At 46.3% G+C, this 15,993-nt stretch overlaps 1 protein-coding gene across 2 annotated transcripts in view; it reads left to right on the top strand.

Annotated features, from left to right (window-relative positions):
• FBXL5 (F-box and leucine rich repeat protein 5) overlaps nucleotides 1-15,993 on the top strand; it is a 56,499-nt gene that overhangs the window by 34,377 nt on the left and 6,129 nt on the right. For both annotated transcript variants that reach the window (XM_074992516.1, XM_074992515.1), the window contains 2 exons: nucleotides 9,275-9,994; nucleotides 13,949-14,097. In XM_074992516.1, the coding sequence (XP_074848617.1) occupies nucleotides 9,275-9,994; nucleotides 13,949-14,097 (869 nt within the window). The remainder of the gene's footprint in view (nucleotides 1-9,274; nucleotides 9,995-13,948; nucleotides 14,098-15,993) is intronic.

Genomic DNA, 15,993 nt, shown 5'->3' with positions numbered 1-15,993 from the left:
AGAGGAGTGGAGAAGAGGAGTGGACGTAAGGCCAGTAGGCCGCCCGCTGCCCCGCAGGCCGGTGACCGCGATTCGGGTAAACGGGCACGGGCTAAGTGCTAAGTACCCTATTAACAGTAAAAGACTCACCGCGATGGCCTCTTCAGGTTTTAAAAAGTGTGAGTCCTGCCGTGAAGCTATGCCAGCCTCTGATGGACATAGTGAATGTATCCGATGCCTGGGGGAATCACATGTTACCCAGAAGTGTTCTCACTGTGCTAAGCTCACAGCCAGGGCCAGGAAAGACGGAGAAATGCGTCTTAAAATGCCCTTGTTTGACAAGGCCCTCCAGCCGGATTTGCCGGAGAGGCCTCACCCAGAAGGGCCCTCTGGGTTACACAAGAGGAAGGCAGCTTCTCTGACTCCCTCGGTGCAGAAACGGAGGAAACTCTCCCCAGCTCGATCCTTGCTGGTGGTTTCAGCGAGCGGGATGGGCGGAACACACAGCCCCCAGCCGCATACTCAGGCAAGCGGCAGCGCACGTGGCAGAGGCTGAGCCTCCGGTTACACAACAGCCGGCATGCGTGGCGCCTGGAGCGTCAGCCAGGCAAGCGCTGGAACAGGCGGCACCAACCCCCGTGGCACCAACAGTGCAGGGCCGTGAGGCACGGAGCCTGCAGGCACCTGAGGAAGTTACCCGCGCGGCACCGCAGCTGAGCGGGCCAAGCGCGGCGCCGACAGCGGGGCCGAGATCCCCGGCGTGGGAGGAGGTGGTGGCAGCCCCGCAAGGGAGGGGCAAGGCAAAATCAAAGGCCCGGCACCGCAGCCCTTCTCTGGACAGGGCTGCGCTGCTACTGGCAACAAGCCCTCCCCCTGTGCTACACACGCCGCCCAGAAGGCCTGAGCCTCTACCGGCCTATCCAGAACCACCTCCTCTGTTCCTCCAACCAATGTCACCATGGCTCGGGCCACCTTCACCTTTTCTGGGATTGGATCCCCTGGAGTACTATCACAAGCCAGTTTCACCGCTATCTGTGTCGTCGCGGAGGTCTCGCTCTCCCAGACATCGGGGGTATGCACCCCGGGAGTGGTCTAGGTCTCCATCCCCGGACCCTTGCCCGTGCTGCCATGGTCGTTCTTATCATGCTGGACACAGACACCCCAGGCCTACGCCCAGGGGCAGGTCCCCCTCGGCTGTTCAGTACCCCCGTGGACACTCCTGATCGGGGATGGAAACACAGTTATCTCAGGGGGAGTTAATTTTAGAACCCCGAGACTTTCCTTCACAATCCTCCAGCGAGCAAGTGTATCATCGGCCACAGGAGCCTGAGAGTTCGAGGGAGATTTACCCTAGTGGTTCCTCCTCATCCTCCCCAGATGAGGCCATGGCCCCCGGGGATGTCGCTCCCCCGGATGACCTTAAACAGTTTCAGGAGCTGTTTAAAAGGGTGGCTTTCACACAAGGCATTCAAACGGCAGAAGTGCAGGAGAAACATCACAAACTCCTGAAAAATTTGAGACCCCCGGCTTCATCCAAAATTGCTATTCCGCTGGACGAAGCCATTCTGGAGTCAGCCACTACCATATGGCAGACTCTGGCCTCCGTTCCGCCTATGAACAAGAGAGTGGATAAGAAGTACTTCGTCCCGGCAAAGGGCATGGAGTTCCTCTTCAGTCACCCACGACCAAACTCGTTGGTAGTCGAATCGTCCCAGCAGAGGTCAAAGACTTCTCAGTACAAATCAGGGGGATCGGATAAAGATGCCAAGAAGCTTGAGCTGTTTGGCAGGAAGGTATATTCCTCTTCTACCCTGCTATTGAGAATGGCGAATTATGCGGCACACCTAGCGAACCATAATTTTGATAATTACTCCAGGCTTACTTCTCTCATGGATTCACTTCTGGAAGATAAGCCAGTGTTAAAGGCAATTGTGCAAGAGGGCTACGCAGCATTGCGGACGGGAGTCCAGATTGCCCTGGATGTGGCAGATACGGCGGCACGCTCAACGGCTACAGCAGTGATCATGCGTAGAGAATCCTGGCTCCAGACATCGGGTATCCCGAGGGACCTACAGGCGAAGATCGTGGATCTTCCCTTTGACACGCAAAGGTTGTTTGCAGACTCAACCGACTCGGTCCTCCACTCCAGTAAGGACTCGAGAGCAACACTTAGAACCTTGCGTATTTATGCTCCTCCATATAGGAAGAAAAAATATTATCCTCAGCAAAGACGCTACCCGTACCAACCACAGCGTGCTCAGTATCAACGGGGCTACGAACAAGGGCGCCATCAACAGCAGCAACAGTACAGAACTCCCAGGCGACGTTCTCAGCAAAGCCGTACGCCCTCAGGACAGGCCCAAAGGCAGCAAGTTTGACGGGCATGTCGAGGGCTGCACTATCACTACCATCGCTCAATGCCACTCTCATTCCATGTTCCATCATCGCCTCAGACCGTTTCACCCCCAATGGCAAAAGATCACCAAAGACAAATGGATGCTGGAGATCATAGCCATGGGTTACGCGATCCCCTTCCAGTCGCTCCCACCGACGAAGCCTCCCTCCAGGCCTCACCTCAGGGACGCTGCCCACGAGGCAAGGCTCAAGCAGGAGGTGGACCACCTTATGTTCATAGGGGCGGTGGAAAGAGTGCCGGAACAATTCCAGGGGAAAGGTTTTTATTCACGCTACTTCCTCACAGAGAAGAAAACAGGAGGCTGGAGGCCTATCTTAGATCTTCGGGGCCTCAATCGCTACTTGCGCAAGCAACGTTTTCGGATGATTACAGTCGCCTTCATACTCACGGCACTGGACGATGGAGATTGGTTTGCAGCCCTCGACTTACAAGATGCTTACTTTCATATAACTATCCACCCGGCACACAGACGCTTCCTCCGCTTCACGGTTGGCGAGGAGCACTTCCAGTACAGGGTTCTTCCGTTCGGCCTTTCCTCGGCCCCCAGAGTCTTTACCAAAACCCTGGCAGTGGTGTCAGCCTACCTGCACAGACAGGGGGTGTTTATTTTCCCATACCTGGATGACTGCCTGCTGAAAGGGGCCTCGAAGGCAGAGGTCCTACGCATGATACGCGTCACAGCGGACACGTTTTCTTCGCTGGGCCTAGTCATCAACCTCGCGAAGTCAAAGGCCGATCCCACACAAGACATAGAGTTCATAGGGGCACGTATAAACTCTATCATAGCAAGGGTGTACCTACCCGACGCCCGCGTCTGTGCCATCAGTTCGCTGGTGCAGGTCATCACATACAGCCCCACGGTGCTGGTCTTAACGTGCTTACAGCTGCTGGGCCACATGGCAGCACCAACGTTTGTGGTACAGAATGCCAGATTGCACATGCGAAGTCTGTAGCATTGGCTGGCGAGCGTCTACAAACCGGCATCCCATAGTGTCCAGAGGGTGGTGTCGCCCACGACAGAGGTGCGCAGATCCCTGGCATGGTGGGAAAACCCCAAGAACCTGCTACCAGGGGTGCCCTTTCACCAACCACAAATTTCTATCTTTCTTACTACCGACGCCTCCCACATAGGATGGGGAGCGCACAGCGGCGACAAAGTGACGCAAGAGCTATGGTCCCCTGCGGAACAGGCACTGCACATAAACATACTGGAGCTCAGAGCAGTGTTCAATGCCTGCAAACATTTTCGAGACCACATACAAGGCAAAGTAGTTGGGATCAATACCGACAATACCTCCACTATGTTTTACATAAATCGACAAGGAGGAGCCCGATCCCATGCCCTATGTGCGGAAGCAGTCCGACTGTGGAACTGGTGCATCGCCAACAATATAACGTTGAAAGCCTCGTACTTGCCGGGCGCTCACAATGTGAAAGCAGATCAGCTGAGCAGGCGCTTCGCACTCACGCACGAATGGCAGATCCGCTCCGCTCTGCTACGGCCCATTTTTCATGCATGGGGGTTTCCCCAGATCGATCTGTTTGCCACCCAGCACAACAAGAAGTATCCCCAGTACTGCTCCAGGGCAGGAGTGGGGCAGGGGTTCCTGGGGGACGCATTCAAGATTTCATGGAGGGGCCTCCTACTTTATGCGTTCCCCCCCACAGCGCTCATCCACAAGGTCTTGCAGAAAGCCAGAAGGGAGAGAGCCTGCATGATACTCGTAGTGCCAACGTGGGATCAGCAGCAATGGTTTCCCTTGCTTCTGCGCATGTCAGACCACCCACCGCTCCCTCTACCAGTGGCGCCAGACCTACTCACGCAGGCTTAGGGGTCCATAGTGCACCCACACCCTCAGGGTCTGCGCCTACAAGCATGGCTAATCCATGGCTCAGCTCCTTAGAGAGCACATGTACGGAGGGAGTACAACAAGTCCTGGAATGTAGCCGAAGGACCTCCACCAGGAAGACTTACAAGCAGAAATGGACTCGATTCACAGCCTGGTGTTCTGCCAAGCAGTTAGCTCCCTTTGACGTTCCTATACCAATAATACTAGAATACTTATTGGACCTTAAGAGGGGTGGGCTTTCTTTATCCTCGCTAAAAGGCCACCTCACTGCTATATCAGCCTTTCGGCATACAGAGGAAGGGCCCACGGTATTCGCCCATCCTATCATTACCAGGTTCTTGAAGGGGCTGGTAAACCTGTACCCCCCTCGGAAACCGCTTCCACCATCGTGGAACTTGGACTTGGTGCTCAGCACGCTAACAGGTCCACCTTTTGAACCATTAGCCACAGTTCCCCTACGTCTCCTTACGATAAAAACAACCTTCCTCCTTGCAATTACATCAGCTCGCAGGGTGAGTGAGCTCGCAGCAGTGATGGCAACGCCGCCCTGCACAGTATTCTCAAAGGAGGCGGTAACGTTAAGGCTGCACCCAGCCTTTGTTCCAAAAGTTGCTTCAGATTTCCATCTTAACGAACCAATAGTTTTACCCTCGTTTTACCCAAAGCCTCACAGCTCCAGGAAGGAGGCACGCCTGCATCTCCGGGATGTGAGGAGGGCGTTGGCCTTCTACATAGACAGAACTAAGTCCTTCCGGAAAACGGACAGGCTTCTAGTGTCTCTTGCTCCCAGGTCAAAAGGGGAAGGCCTCTCTTCACAGAGAATTTCAAAGCACATTGTGTCCTGTATAAAAATGTGCTACGAGCTTCGAAAGACTCCTTTGCTGGCCCCGCCTAGGGCTCACTCCACCAGGGCGGTGGCGGCGTCAACAGCTTTCTTCAAGGGCATCGCGTTGAAAGACATTTGTAGAGCGGCGACCTGGTCATCCTATGACACCTTCGCCAAGCATTATGCCCTACATCGGGTATTGCAAGAGGATACCCATCTGTCGACAGCAGTCCTCTCGGGGGCAAGCTGCACATAAACCAATTACCCACCTCCTTTCTTGGGTTACTGCTGGGTAGTCACCTATTGTGGAGCACCCACGGGGACACTCGAAGAAGAAAGAGAAGTTACTCACCGTAGTAACGTTGGTTCTTCGAGATGTGTCCGTGTGGGTGCTCCACCACCCGCCCATCCTCCGCGCTTCGGATCTCTGTCTAGTGTTTTTCAGGAGCATTCGAGGCGGTTAGTCAAGGAACTGGTGGGGACCGGATCGCGCACGTGGCCGGGGATGTGTAGGGGGGTGGCGCACGCCAGCGCATGCGCGATCCAGGAGAAACTGCTGGACGATTTCCGATCTGCAGCGCCGGGCGAGCCCGACACCTATTGTGGAGCACCCACGGGGACACATCTCGAAGAACCACTGTTACTACGGTGAGTAACTTCTCTTTTAAAATCCTGAGGCATCAGTAATCCATGTAATCCTGGAGATTAGAAAAGAACAAATGCAAAGTATTACAGTAAATTTTCATATCCAGCAGCCCTGGGACTGGGAGGTTGCCGGATATTCAAATATTCTGGATAATAAAGAGGTATACCTAGCAATGCATAACACTAAAGAAAAACAAGATTAGGTATTAAGAAACTAACAAAAATGTGTGCAGAGTACTTTATTTACCAACAACAGTAATATTGAACACTAAATTTATATACTCTATTTGCTGTATTTTAATTGTATTCACTTTTACTTTACTGTACTTATTGAAAAATGTATCTAAAATTTATTTATGGTTAAAATGCTCATGATTTTAGAGTTCTGGATAATAGAATGCTGTACATGTAGGTAGGAATGGTCATTTCCCCACAAATGCAAAATATGAAATGTCTGTTTAAGAGTATTGTAGAAAAGGACCCAGGGAAGTGGGTTTAGATTATAGTGGATCACAAGCTAAAGATGGGTCAATGATACTTTTGCAAAAAAAAAAAAAAATCTTTCTGGGGTCTTTTATCAGGAATGTTGTAGCAGGAAAGGAGTCTTCAAGTATGTAACAAGTTGGTCTAAAGGGAGGTGATAAGTTCTTAATTACTGAGGACAAGGCAAGAAGTAGTGGCTTTTGCAGCAGGGAGAGATTTAGGTTAGAGATTAGTAATTACACACTGGAGCAAATTTACCTACGGAGGTTGTAAAGTCTGTCAGTGGAGGTCTTTAAGATCAGTTAGACAAACATCTGTTGTGGATTGGACAGTACTTAGTCCTACCTCAGTGCATATTACTGGTCTGGATGATGCATCAAGGCCCCTCCTAATCCTACATTTCTATGATGGTCACCACCTTGATGGTGATTACCTTTCCTGGAATAAGTGAGTTTGGAGCCATTCTGCTTAATCCTTTATGTATCGGCTTTCATAGAAATAAAGTATCTTTGAGGCTGCATCCCAAGTTCATCCCTTAATCACCTTTTGAATTTCTCCTCATTTTCTAGTGTTCTTATTCCAAGCTGCTACAAAGCACAGGTAACAGATCATTTCATACATTGGATAAATGCAGGATTCTAACCTTATCTTTGAATGGGACAAGACCCTTTCTGAAACCTCCAAGATAGTTCATCACTTTGATGAAAGAATTAAAGAACTTTTCTTTTACCCCAATATCTTCTAAGTAGATTTCAACCTTCAACCTCCTTTCTTACAGTTCTGTGGAAATTTTTCAACTTTAGATAGTCAAGAGCCACTCAGTTAAACCACATGTGGCTTTGATGGCTTCTCTACAGGGATTTAGTCTGTGGAAATATATAGAGTGGAATTATAACAGAGAAGAAACTGTGCTTGTCTATACAGTATGAAAACAAAAAGCAGTCAAGTAGCTCTTTAAAGTTTTTGAGAGTAGAATTAGTCTGGAGAAGGTTTCCAGTCACACTTATACCAAACATTATGCTCTTATTTAAGCTTTGGCTGAAAATATTTCCTTTGGTTCACTGATCCTGCAGTCTGTTGTGCACAATATTTCCTGCAACTGTCTTCCTCAAGGAGCACGTCTTGGGAATCACCCACAATGAAATCCATTGGCCCGAGCACAGAAGAAGGAAAGTTACAATATCTGGAGATGTGTGTTCCCTATTGATATTCATAACCTGCCCCTCCTTCCTTTCTGTGCTAATAGACCCTGCTACAGCAGAGGTGGGGGCACCTTTTTGTGTCAGTGGCCCCTGACCCACAGAAGAATCAGTCTGGGGCCACATGCAAGTGAGAAACAAAAAAGAGGCCTCATGGATGTAGTCCCCAGCTGATAAAACGGAGAAAAAGATGCTTACCTTATTCATGCAACTCTGGGCACCTGGTTTCCCCTCACATTCTAGCCCTGGGGAGGAGCAGGGGTGCCGAAACACGGAGCTTCCCCCAAGGCTGGATTAACTGTTCTGGGAGCCTAGGTTTGGTAGCTAGGCTCTTGGGTGGGCCCAAAATTTAGGGTGAGAGAGGGCTGCCAGCACGGGATGGACGTGTGGAGTGTGGCTAGGAGGTGGCAGAGGATTGGGACACTTACCTGTTGTGGCTCCCCAGGGAGCTACAAGTAGTTCTGTCTCTCTTGTTCTCCCATTTCCTGCGATTCCGGGATTGATGGACAGGATGTGTTGTGAAGCTAATGAAGGTAACAAGCTCTGAGAGTTATGCTGAGGGTTCATGTGACCTCTGAGCAAAAGATTCCTTAGCAAATTTAAAGACTCCTTCAATGTTGAGCTGGTGGCAGTTCTCTGTCACATGCTAAAAAATGTCATTGCTTCTTCAAGAGTCTATAGAGCTTCCATGAGAGATGCTGCTCCTCTGGAAGTTATGCACTTGCAGAGCTTTTAAGTCCTGTGAAATTTTGTCTGTCATCTGAGAAAAGTTACAATCCAAGTTACCAAGCAAGGTACTTGGAAGGTTTCAACTACCGTAACATTTTTTACCTTTCCTGATTTTTAATTAGTAAACTATATTTGGACCAGTCCTAAATTTGGTTTAATACTTCTAAATCAATTTGAGCTTTCATGGCAATTGTTTTTAATTATGGGTGGGCAAAAAAGGCATCTTTACTTCAAAAATGAAAAAAAAATTTTTTTAAAAGTCCATAATTTAAATATGACTTAGTCCATTAAAGTGAAAAACAAAGTCTCTTCCTTAAGACTAAATATGAGAAATTTCAAGCTAAAAGGCATGGGATTTTTTGTTTTCACGGTCAACAGACCAAATAATTTCCAGTACAAACAGTAAGCTTTTTAACCTCAGTTATGGAGTCATATTTGTGATACTAATATACTCCTATAATGTGTCAAATCCATTTGAATTGAAATGGAACAAGAGGGAGTTCAGAGGATAGACATTTAAGTACACTAATGCAAACAGCATCCTCACTTAAAAACTATTACAACGACTTAAAAGCAAGGACCAAATCTCATATTTTTGATGTCAGGGTGTATTTTCCAAGTTTGCTAGCTTGCGCGATCCTGGTGTCATCTTACAGCATTGATAATTTCCAGTATACTAAGCTAGCTCCTCTGGCAAGTATATATGTACAGTCAACAAGAAATACTTTTGAGAACTGGTCATCCATGCATTTCCAGTAGCTTCACTTTATCTGACAAATCATTTTGGAAATTATTAAACAGAAATTGTGGGATTCTGGTGGTTGAAATGTTTGTAGTATTGCCACCTGTAGTTAGTGTTTTCAATAATATTACTGAGCATGGTTTATTTAATATTTCTTTAGATATTCTTATTCATTTTAGGTGTTTATAAAGTACTTCTCACTATTGTATGAGCGCCAAATCATATTTTTAAATTTATTTTTGTCTTTTGTCTCTTCAGAGGTGAGGCACATGTAAACACTTACTGAATTTATATTTAATTTCCCTATGCAAGTCAGTAAATGACTTATTTTCTATGTTTGTTCATTAAGAGTCTTTGCAAACTTACATAGAACTGTATGTTCAGTTTATCCTTTTCTGATTTCAGTTGGTCGTGGGTTGGTTGTTGTCAGAGTCTTCGCCATCTTGATCTGTCGGGCTGTGAAAAAATCACAGATGTGGCCATGGAGAAGATTTCCAGAGCTTTGGGAATCCTGTCAGCTCACAACAACAAGAAAGTTCTGAAAGGTTGCAGAAACAGAAATGCAAAGACTGTGTGGAGAAATGAAGACACTAGCGTACAGTCCAATAGGAAGTACAGTTTGCATGATATAGCTAATGAAACTCTTATCAAGGAAGATAGAAATGAGCATTATTGGACTAAACCTGTCAGCTTGGAAAGCTTCACCTCTTCCTATGTCTGGATGCTAGATGCAGATGATCTGGCTGATATTGAAGATGCTGCGGGGCGACGCAGAAACATTGAGGGACTTTGTGTTGTGGAACCAGCACCCAGTCTTAGTTGTTCAGCATCCTGTTACAATAAAGACATTGTCGGACTAAGGACTAGCGTATGCTGGCAGCAGCATTGTGCATCTACTGCCTTTACTTACTGCAGTCACTCATTTTGTTGTGCTGGGACAGCACTAAGAACTATACAAGCACTTCCAGAGTCCTCTGCACTGTGTCAAAAAGCAACAAGGACTAGACAGTCAGAGGGAGAAGACTTTGCATACTCTGGGAGTGAAAAGTCAGACCAAGAGACTGCACGAGTTCTTCAGTTCCTCAGTCTGTCTGGATGTTATCAGATCACAGACCATGGTCTCAGGTAGGTAGTCATGTTTGAGGTGGTATAGTCACTACAGAGAAATTCCTAGCTTTTTTTCTTCCTTTGAAAACTATCAAATGTGTTGAGGAAGAGCCCTGTTTTACAAGATCGGGCTTGCCAGATGAGATCTTATGATTTTCTTGTTAACGTAAGAAACATTATGAAATGCGCTAAAGCAAAGTGCTCCCTGTTCAGCGAATTATAGTGATAGTTATGCGATGACTGAATTTTAATATCCTGACCTACATAATATTTTGCTGATTAGTGGTTGTGGGAGCGGTTTAAAGCTTGGCTTTTATATAGTTACTTTTTAGGTTTTATGGCTTAATATAATTAGGGCTTTGTGTCACATGAGCTAAACATTTGCTGCAGTAGTTTTTACCTACAAGAAAGAAATTTTGAATCTCCCAAAAAATAGGTAGCTTTACCTATTCTAAGGTGTAACATTTTATGGACAGCAGTTTTAAGTGGCTTTTGGAGTAAAGCCTTAGAATTACATACATCTTCAGCAGAAGATTTGACTGACTGGCTCTGTGCTATTGATGTTGATTTTTAAAATCTTAGTTTTTTTCCCTTGTGTATGTTCAAGTCTCAGCTGTAGCTGAGATGTCAGCAAGATCTGCATCTGTTGGTGGCTGTGGGACAGACGTGCCAGTTGGTCAGCAAAGTCCACGTCATCCACCTTGGTCCAGAGCATCCACTTTTTTTCTCTGCTGTTGTTATCTTCATGACCCAGTTGAACACCTGGAGAAAGAGGAATGGTGACAAGCAGCCTTGTCAGACTGTGATCTTCACTTCAAAGCTCCTTGTGAATTGTTCCCCATGGTAAACTTTGCAGGTCATTCCTTCATAAGAGTTCTTAAATGAGGCTGACTAACTTGGATGATGGGCTGTAATGCCGGAGCTAGTCATACTTGGCAGTAGGGTGCTGGAAGAAGCTGAGGTCTTCAAATACCAGGGCAGCATCACTGGTAAAGAGAGGGGCACAGATTCTGATGTGAGAGCATGGATTTGGAAAGCAAGAACAGCCTTTCTTCCCATGAAAAAAATCTGAAATTCTAAGCAGATCAGAACGCAGACTAAGATCAGTTTATTCAATTCCAGTGTCAAATCATTCTTACTGTATGGAGCAGAAACTTGAGAACAACAAAAAGGACTGTTAAAAAAACAAAAAACAAAAAAACAAACAAAAAACCCTAGACATTAATAACTGGCTCCGTAAAATCCTCCAGATCCACTGGCCATACGCCATCAATAACTAAGATCTGTGGCAACTGACTCACCAACTTCCTGAAGAAGAAATCAGGAAGAGAAGATGGTGATGGACTGGACATACCCTCAGAAAACCAATCACCATCACTACAAGGCAAGCCTTAAGTTGGAAACCACAGGAAAAAGGAAAATAGGGCACCCAAGAAGCACCTGGCATAGAGACTTTTAGGCAGATGTTAAAAAGATGGGATACACCTGATCAGAAATGGAAAAAATCTCCAAGGACAGGGGATGCTGATGAATGATTGTCAGTCGTCTGTGCTTCAAGATGTAGGAGAGGAAGAGGCTTTTACTGCTACTACTCAGTAGAACATTCATAGCTAGCTTTGGCTTACTGCATGAAAACCTGAAAAGCTAGAGTAGTGTCGCTTTAAAAACTGACCAGGTACAATATTGGGGCATAATTCTGTGTGCACACGAGCAGATTATGTGTGAGATGATACATATAGTGCAAATGAAACTTGATACGGGCATTAAGAACCTTGTGCCCATGGAATAGGCAAGATTTTAAAAATATTTTTGAGATTGTAGCATAGGAGTCTCCTAAGACTTCCAGTCAAAGAAGGCTTCCTCTGTGTGGCGGCATCACAATGTGTATTTCTAGATGCTTGAGCTGTTGCTGTCTCTGAGTAGAGGACAGAGCTCCTTTCCTTACTCTTTTCTGTTTTCATGAGGAACATCAGAACACGTAATAGAACTATTTAAACAATACAAACACTCATTGCTTTGAGAAGACAGAAGGCCAATGGTGTGGCTGAAGAGAGTAGATCAGTAGCATTGGTATAAGTTTTTTCTGCTGTTTTTAAGTCTGTCGCAATCATACTGCTCATTTAGAGATTTAATTTAAAGACGTGACTACAGATGCTATGATACAAACTCACCCATGTTTGAAAATTTTCCCATTGACCTGATTTTTCAGAATTGTGACCAACACATTTCTCTCACTGGCTTCAATTAATTTCCATATCCTTAAATACAGGCTTAGGAATCTAAATTTTAAAATTGGCCTTTAAAATTTACAGGCGCACATTAAGAAAATGATTAAACAGCATATCCTGAATGACTGTAGCATTAAGAATGCACAGTTTAACTTGTGTGACAGTTGGGGTTGCAATAACCATTTTAATTTAGTTTTTCCTATGTGCAGTTTTTTCTATTCTTGTTTAAACAGAAGTGTAAAATTGAAGTTTTTACCCAATTAAATTAAAAGGAGTGTCTGTCATTTGCTCTATCTACCTTTGCTCAGATTTTACCATAAATGTGTGTGTATTGAATGAAATATTTATAGGTGACACTGAATCGAAACTCTTGATCTCCATTGTACCTGGATTTAGGACAAGTTCAAATCTGGCCGTGAACTTTACAGTGTGGAATTAGTATCTGCTTTGTGCAGAAATTAGGTGACTGAATAGACAACGGCTGGTTTTGTGGTCCTTATTTTGGCAAGACATCCATTGAGTTCACTTTTTAAATGCCTGTCATTCATTAGCAAAATATAAAATAGCACAAAGATCAACTTTGTTATAAAATGTGGAATCACCTGTTCTTAAATGCAGAAGGTGTGTTTATCAGGGAGTACTGCCACACAGTGCAGTAAAAGCCGTGTTATCCAGCACCTGGATAACTGGCACATTCTATTAATGGGCCCTTGGGGCTGGTTGCTCTTCTTGGCTGGCTGCTGCAGGCCTGACTTCCTGGCTGAGGCCAGTAGAGTAGGGCTGGCTGCCACAGGGCACCCCGCTTTCTCTCCCTTCCCGGCCAGCAACAGCTGTCGCAGGGGGCCGGTGGCAGAGCAGAGATGGCTGTGCCACCATTTCTGGTGGCAGCAGGGTGCACCCGCAGCCCTTGGGAGCAGAGCTGCCCCTTCACCTTCCTCTTGCCAGGAGCCCTGCTCAAGTAACCAGAAAATTTGATTATCTGGCAACCCCTGTTCCCCAGGGATGCTTTATAATCAAGCCTTTGCTGTAGTATTAAAAACTGTACTTGAGTTCAGCTCAGGCTTGTGGCTTTAAAGTTGTATCTGTCTGTTTAAACTGAGAGACTACACCAATGGTAAATGAAGGTTCCATGTGCAATTCAGGGGTTCTGTAGAACTGCACCTTTCTCTTGTGCACCTAGAGGACCTGTCCAACTTAAACTTGTGGAGGTTTTCTGTAGATGAGTTGGGAACAATTCCACAAGTTGGAAAATTAAGCATCTCTGGCTTAAGTAATGTGTTTGGAGGCCATTATTTGTTACTGGGTTTGCTGGAAAAACTAAGATTATGGGACTCCTGCTAAGGCTCCAGCTGGGCAATTGAACACTTACTTTCTGGATTTCTGGTTGCTTTAAATAATTTTGCCTGAGCATATCTGCAGTAGGCATGCCTTGTAGTAAGTAGGGGAAAGCTCAGTTACTAATTTATTCATATGAATACTTAAGTAAAGTCTCCTAATTATTTAAAAAAAGAAAAACTGGCAAGTTCAAGGCTGACCACTGCATTAAGGGCTTGTTTTGTTGTTTTTATATAAAAAAAAAAATACTTGTGTTGACATAGGGCATCACTTTTCTTTGTGTCTGTGCTGGTGCTGCTTGATATTAGAAAATCCATGAACTTGGCAGCAGAGCTGAAGAATCTGCATTGACTACAACCCTGTTCTTTATTCTGTTTTAACATGTTTGATTTTTTTTCTTTGATGATAGGGCGTTGACTCTGGGAGGAGGACTGCCGCATTTGGAGCACCTTAATCTCTCTGGTTGTCTTACTATAACTGGTGCAGGCCTGCACGATTTGGTTGCTGCATGCCCTTCGCTAAACGATGAACACTTTTACTACTGTGACAACATTAACGGTAACGTCTTTTTATAAAGTACATGATACATTCGGGGGCTCAAAGTTTGATGTTTGGGAGTTTTTAAACTTTTTTGTAGTATATCAGGTTAGCTTTCACCTCAGTTTCTTCTGAATTTTGCACCAGATTTTTTTAAAATTTCAAATGATCATTTCTGTATTGACAAATGTTGCTTAAGGAAATCTGTTTATGAACGCTTGTGTCTTGCATCTAAATTTAGGTAGCAAAGGATGGAAACATTTCAGGTTTATCAGTTATCCTCACCCAATGAACAGGCCTCAGGGTTATTCCTTTCTTACGTTGATGGTTGTAGTCATGTGAGCCCATGAGGCTGAGGCTAAGTTCCAGTAGCAGAGAGGAGAGAGATCATGTTGATCAATGGGCAGAACAGTCCATGTTACTAGAGCACTGGCATATGCATGGTCACACTGGGCATCGCCTTCCCTTGTTGTCAGTGCTAAGGTTGCTGATGTTAAGATGTTTTTTATGTCTCACTTCCTCCTTTGTGGAGAATGTAGCAGTTGATTTGTGTTGGTTTTGCCCCTTACTAGCTCACAGTGGAGTCAAGAAAGAGAATTAGGCGTTGTACAAGAATTAGGTTCCAGTCTTACTTCAGAGAAACTTGTTGGCTGGTTTGTAAAAGTTTGAGTTTCTCTGAGGGGAATGTTTGACTTCCCCTTTTTTTGCTTTAGTTATCTTCCTTGCTTTTTCTTGGCACTGACTCCTCTCCACTGACTTCGGCACACTTTATGCTAACGAGGAGGCAAAGAAGGCACATTGCCTAGATGTAGGCTACCTTCAGTGACCCTGTATGTCTGCTTGAGTAGCATTGAGAGGTGCAGAGCCTAGGATGGGAGTGGGGAAGATTTTTCTGGGCTGAGAGCTGCTGACACACAGAACAGTCTTATTGGGAGCCACATAAAAGTGAGAAACGCAAAAAAAGCCCCCTCATTGATGTGGCCCCTGGCTGAGACACTTCACTCCCCTCACACTCCAGTCCCATAGGCAGTGGGTTAGAGAGGGGGGACTGAGGTTCAGGGCTTCCCCCAGGCCAGATTGTCTTCTGGGGATCTGAGGCAGGGCCAAAAATGAGGGGTTCATTGTGCAGGAGGGGGCTTCTAGGGAGCAGGCTGAGGGTGTGGGGTCTGGACAGGAGGAAAGGTACAAGAGTGGGCTGGAGGTTGGGTGAGTGGGGGTTGAGTGGGAAGGAACGAGCAGAAACAGGCTGAAGGTTGGCGGGTATGGGTGTTGAGCAAGGTGTAGGAATGGCCTGGGGATGCAGGGTAGGGGGTGGTCTGGAAAAGGTGGTACGTGTAGGAGCAGGCTGGAGATAGGGGATCTGGGCAGGAGAGAGGAATGGTGTGAGGGTGATGGGGGGCTCTTAACTGGCTCAGCTCTATGGGATCACATGTGGCTCTGCACCCCCTACCCCACCGTGTCACTCCCAGGCACCATCACCCACTCCTCCCATTGGCCATGATTGACTGATGTGAGTAGCAGGGGAAAAGCACTATCATTTCCCTGCTGGGAGAGGGGAACTTGCAGCACATGCAGTGCTTCCTCCTCCTCCAGCCAGGCAGCACCTGTGGGCCGGATCAGGCCCTGTGTTGCCTGGCTCTGGACCACAGTGCTTGGGACTGCAGCTGCTAAAATGATCTTCCTTGTCAGTTGATCTGATCATATCAGCCTTTCCCTTTTAAATTCAAGTGCTTTCCTGTTCAACACAAGGCCTTTTTCAAAGGCAAACCTGCCTATCCTACTACTCTGAGCGAGTTGCTTATGCCATTCCTCCATTCTGCCAGTGATGCCAGCCTCAAGGACCTGTTCATGTGCTTACCTATCATTGTTTCCATGTCTCCTTCCCCCCACACCTCCTAATGCATGAAACACCTTCTC

Source organism: Carettochelys insculpta, chromosome 4 (genome assembly GCF_033958435.1).
Source record: "Carettochelys insculpta isolate YL-2023 chromosome 4, ASM3395843v1, whole genome shotgun sequence".
Lineage (NCBI taxonomy): Eukaryota > Metazoa > Chordata > Testudines > Carettochelyidae > Carettochelys > Carettochelys insculpta.
The sequence above is the reverse complement of the archived record's forward strand: the minus strand, read 5'-3'. Positions and strand labels throughout refer to the sequence as shown.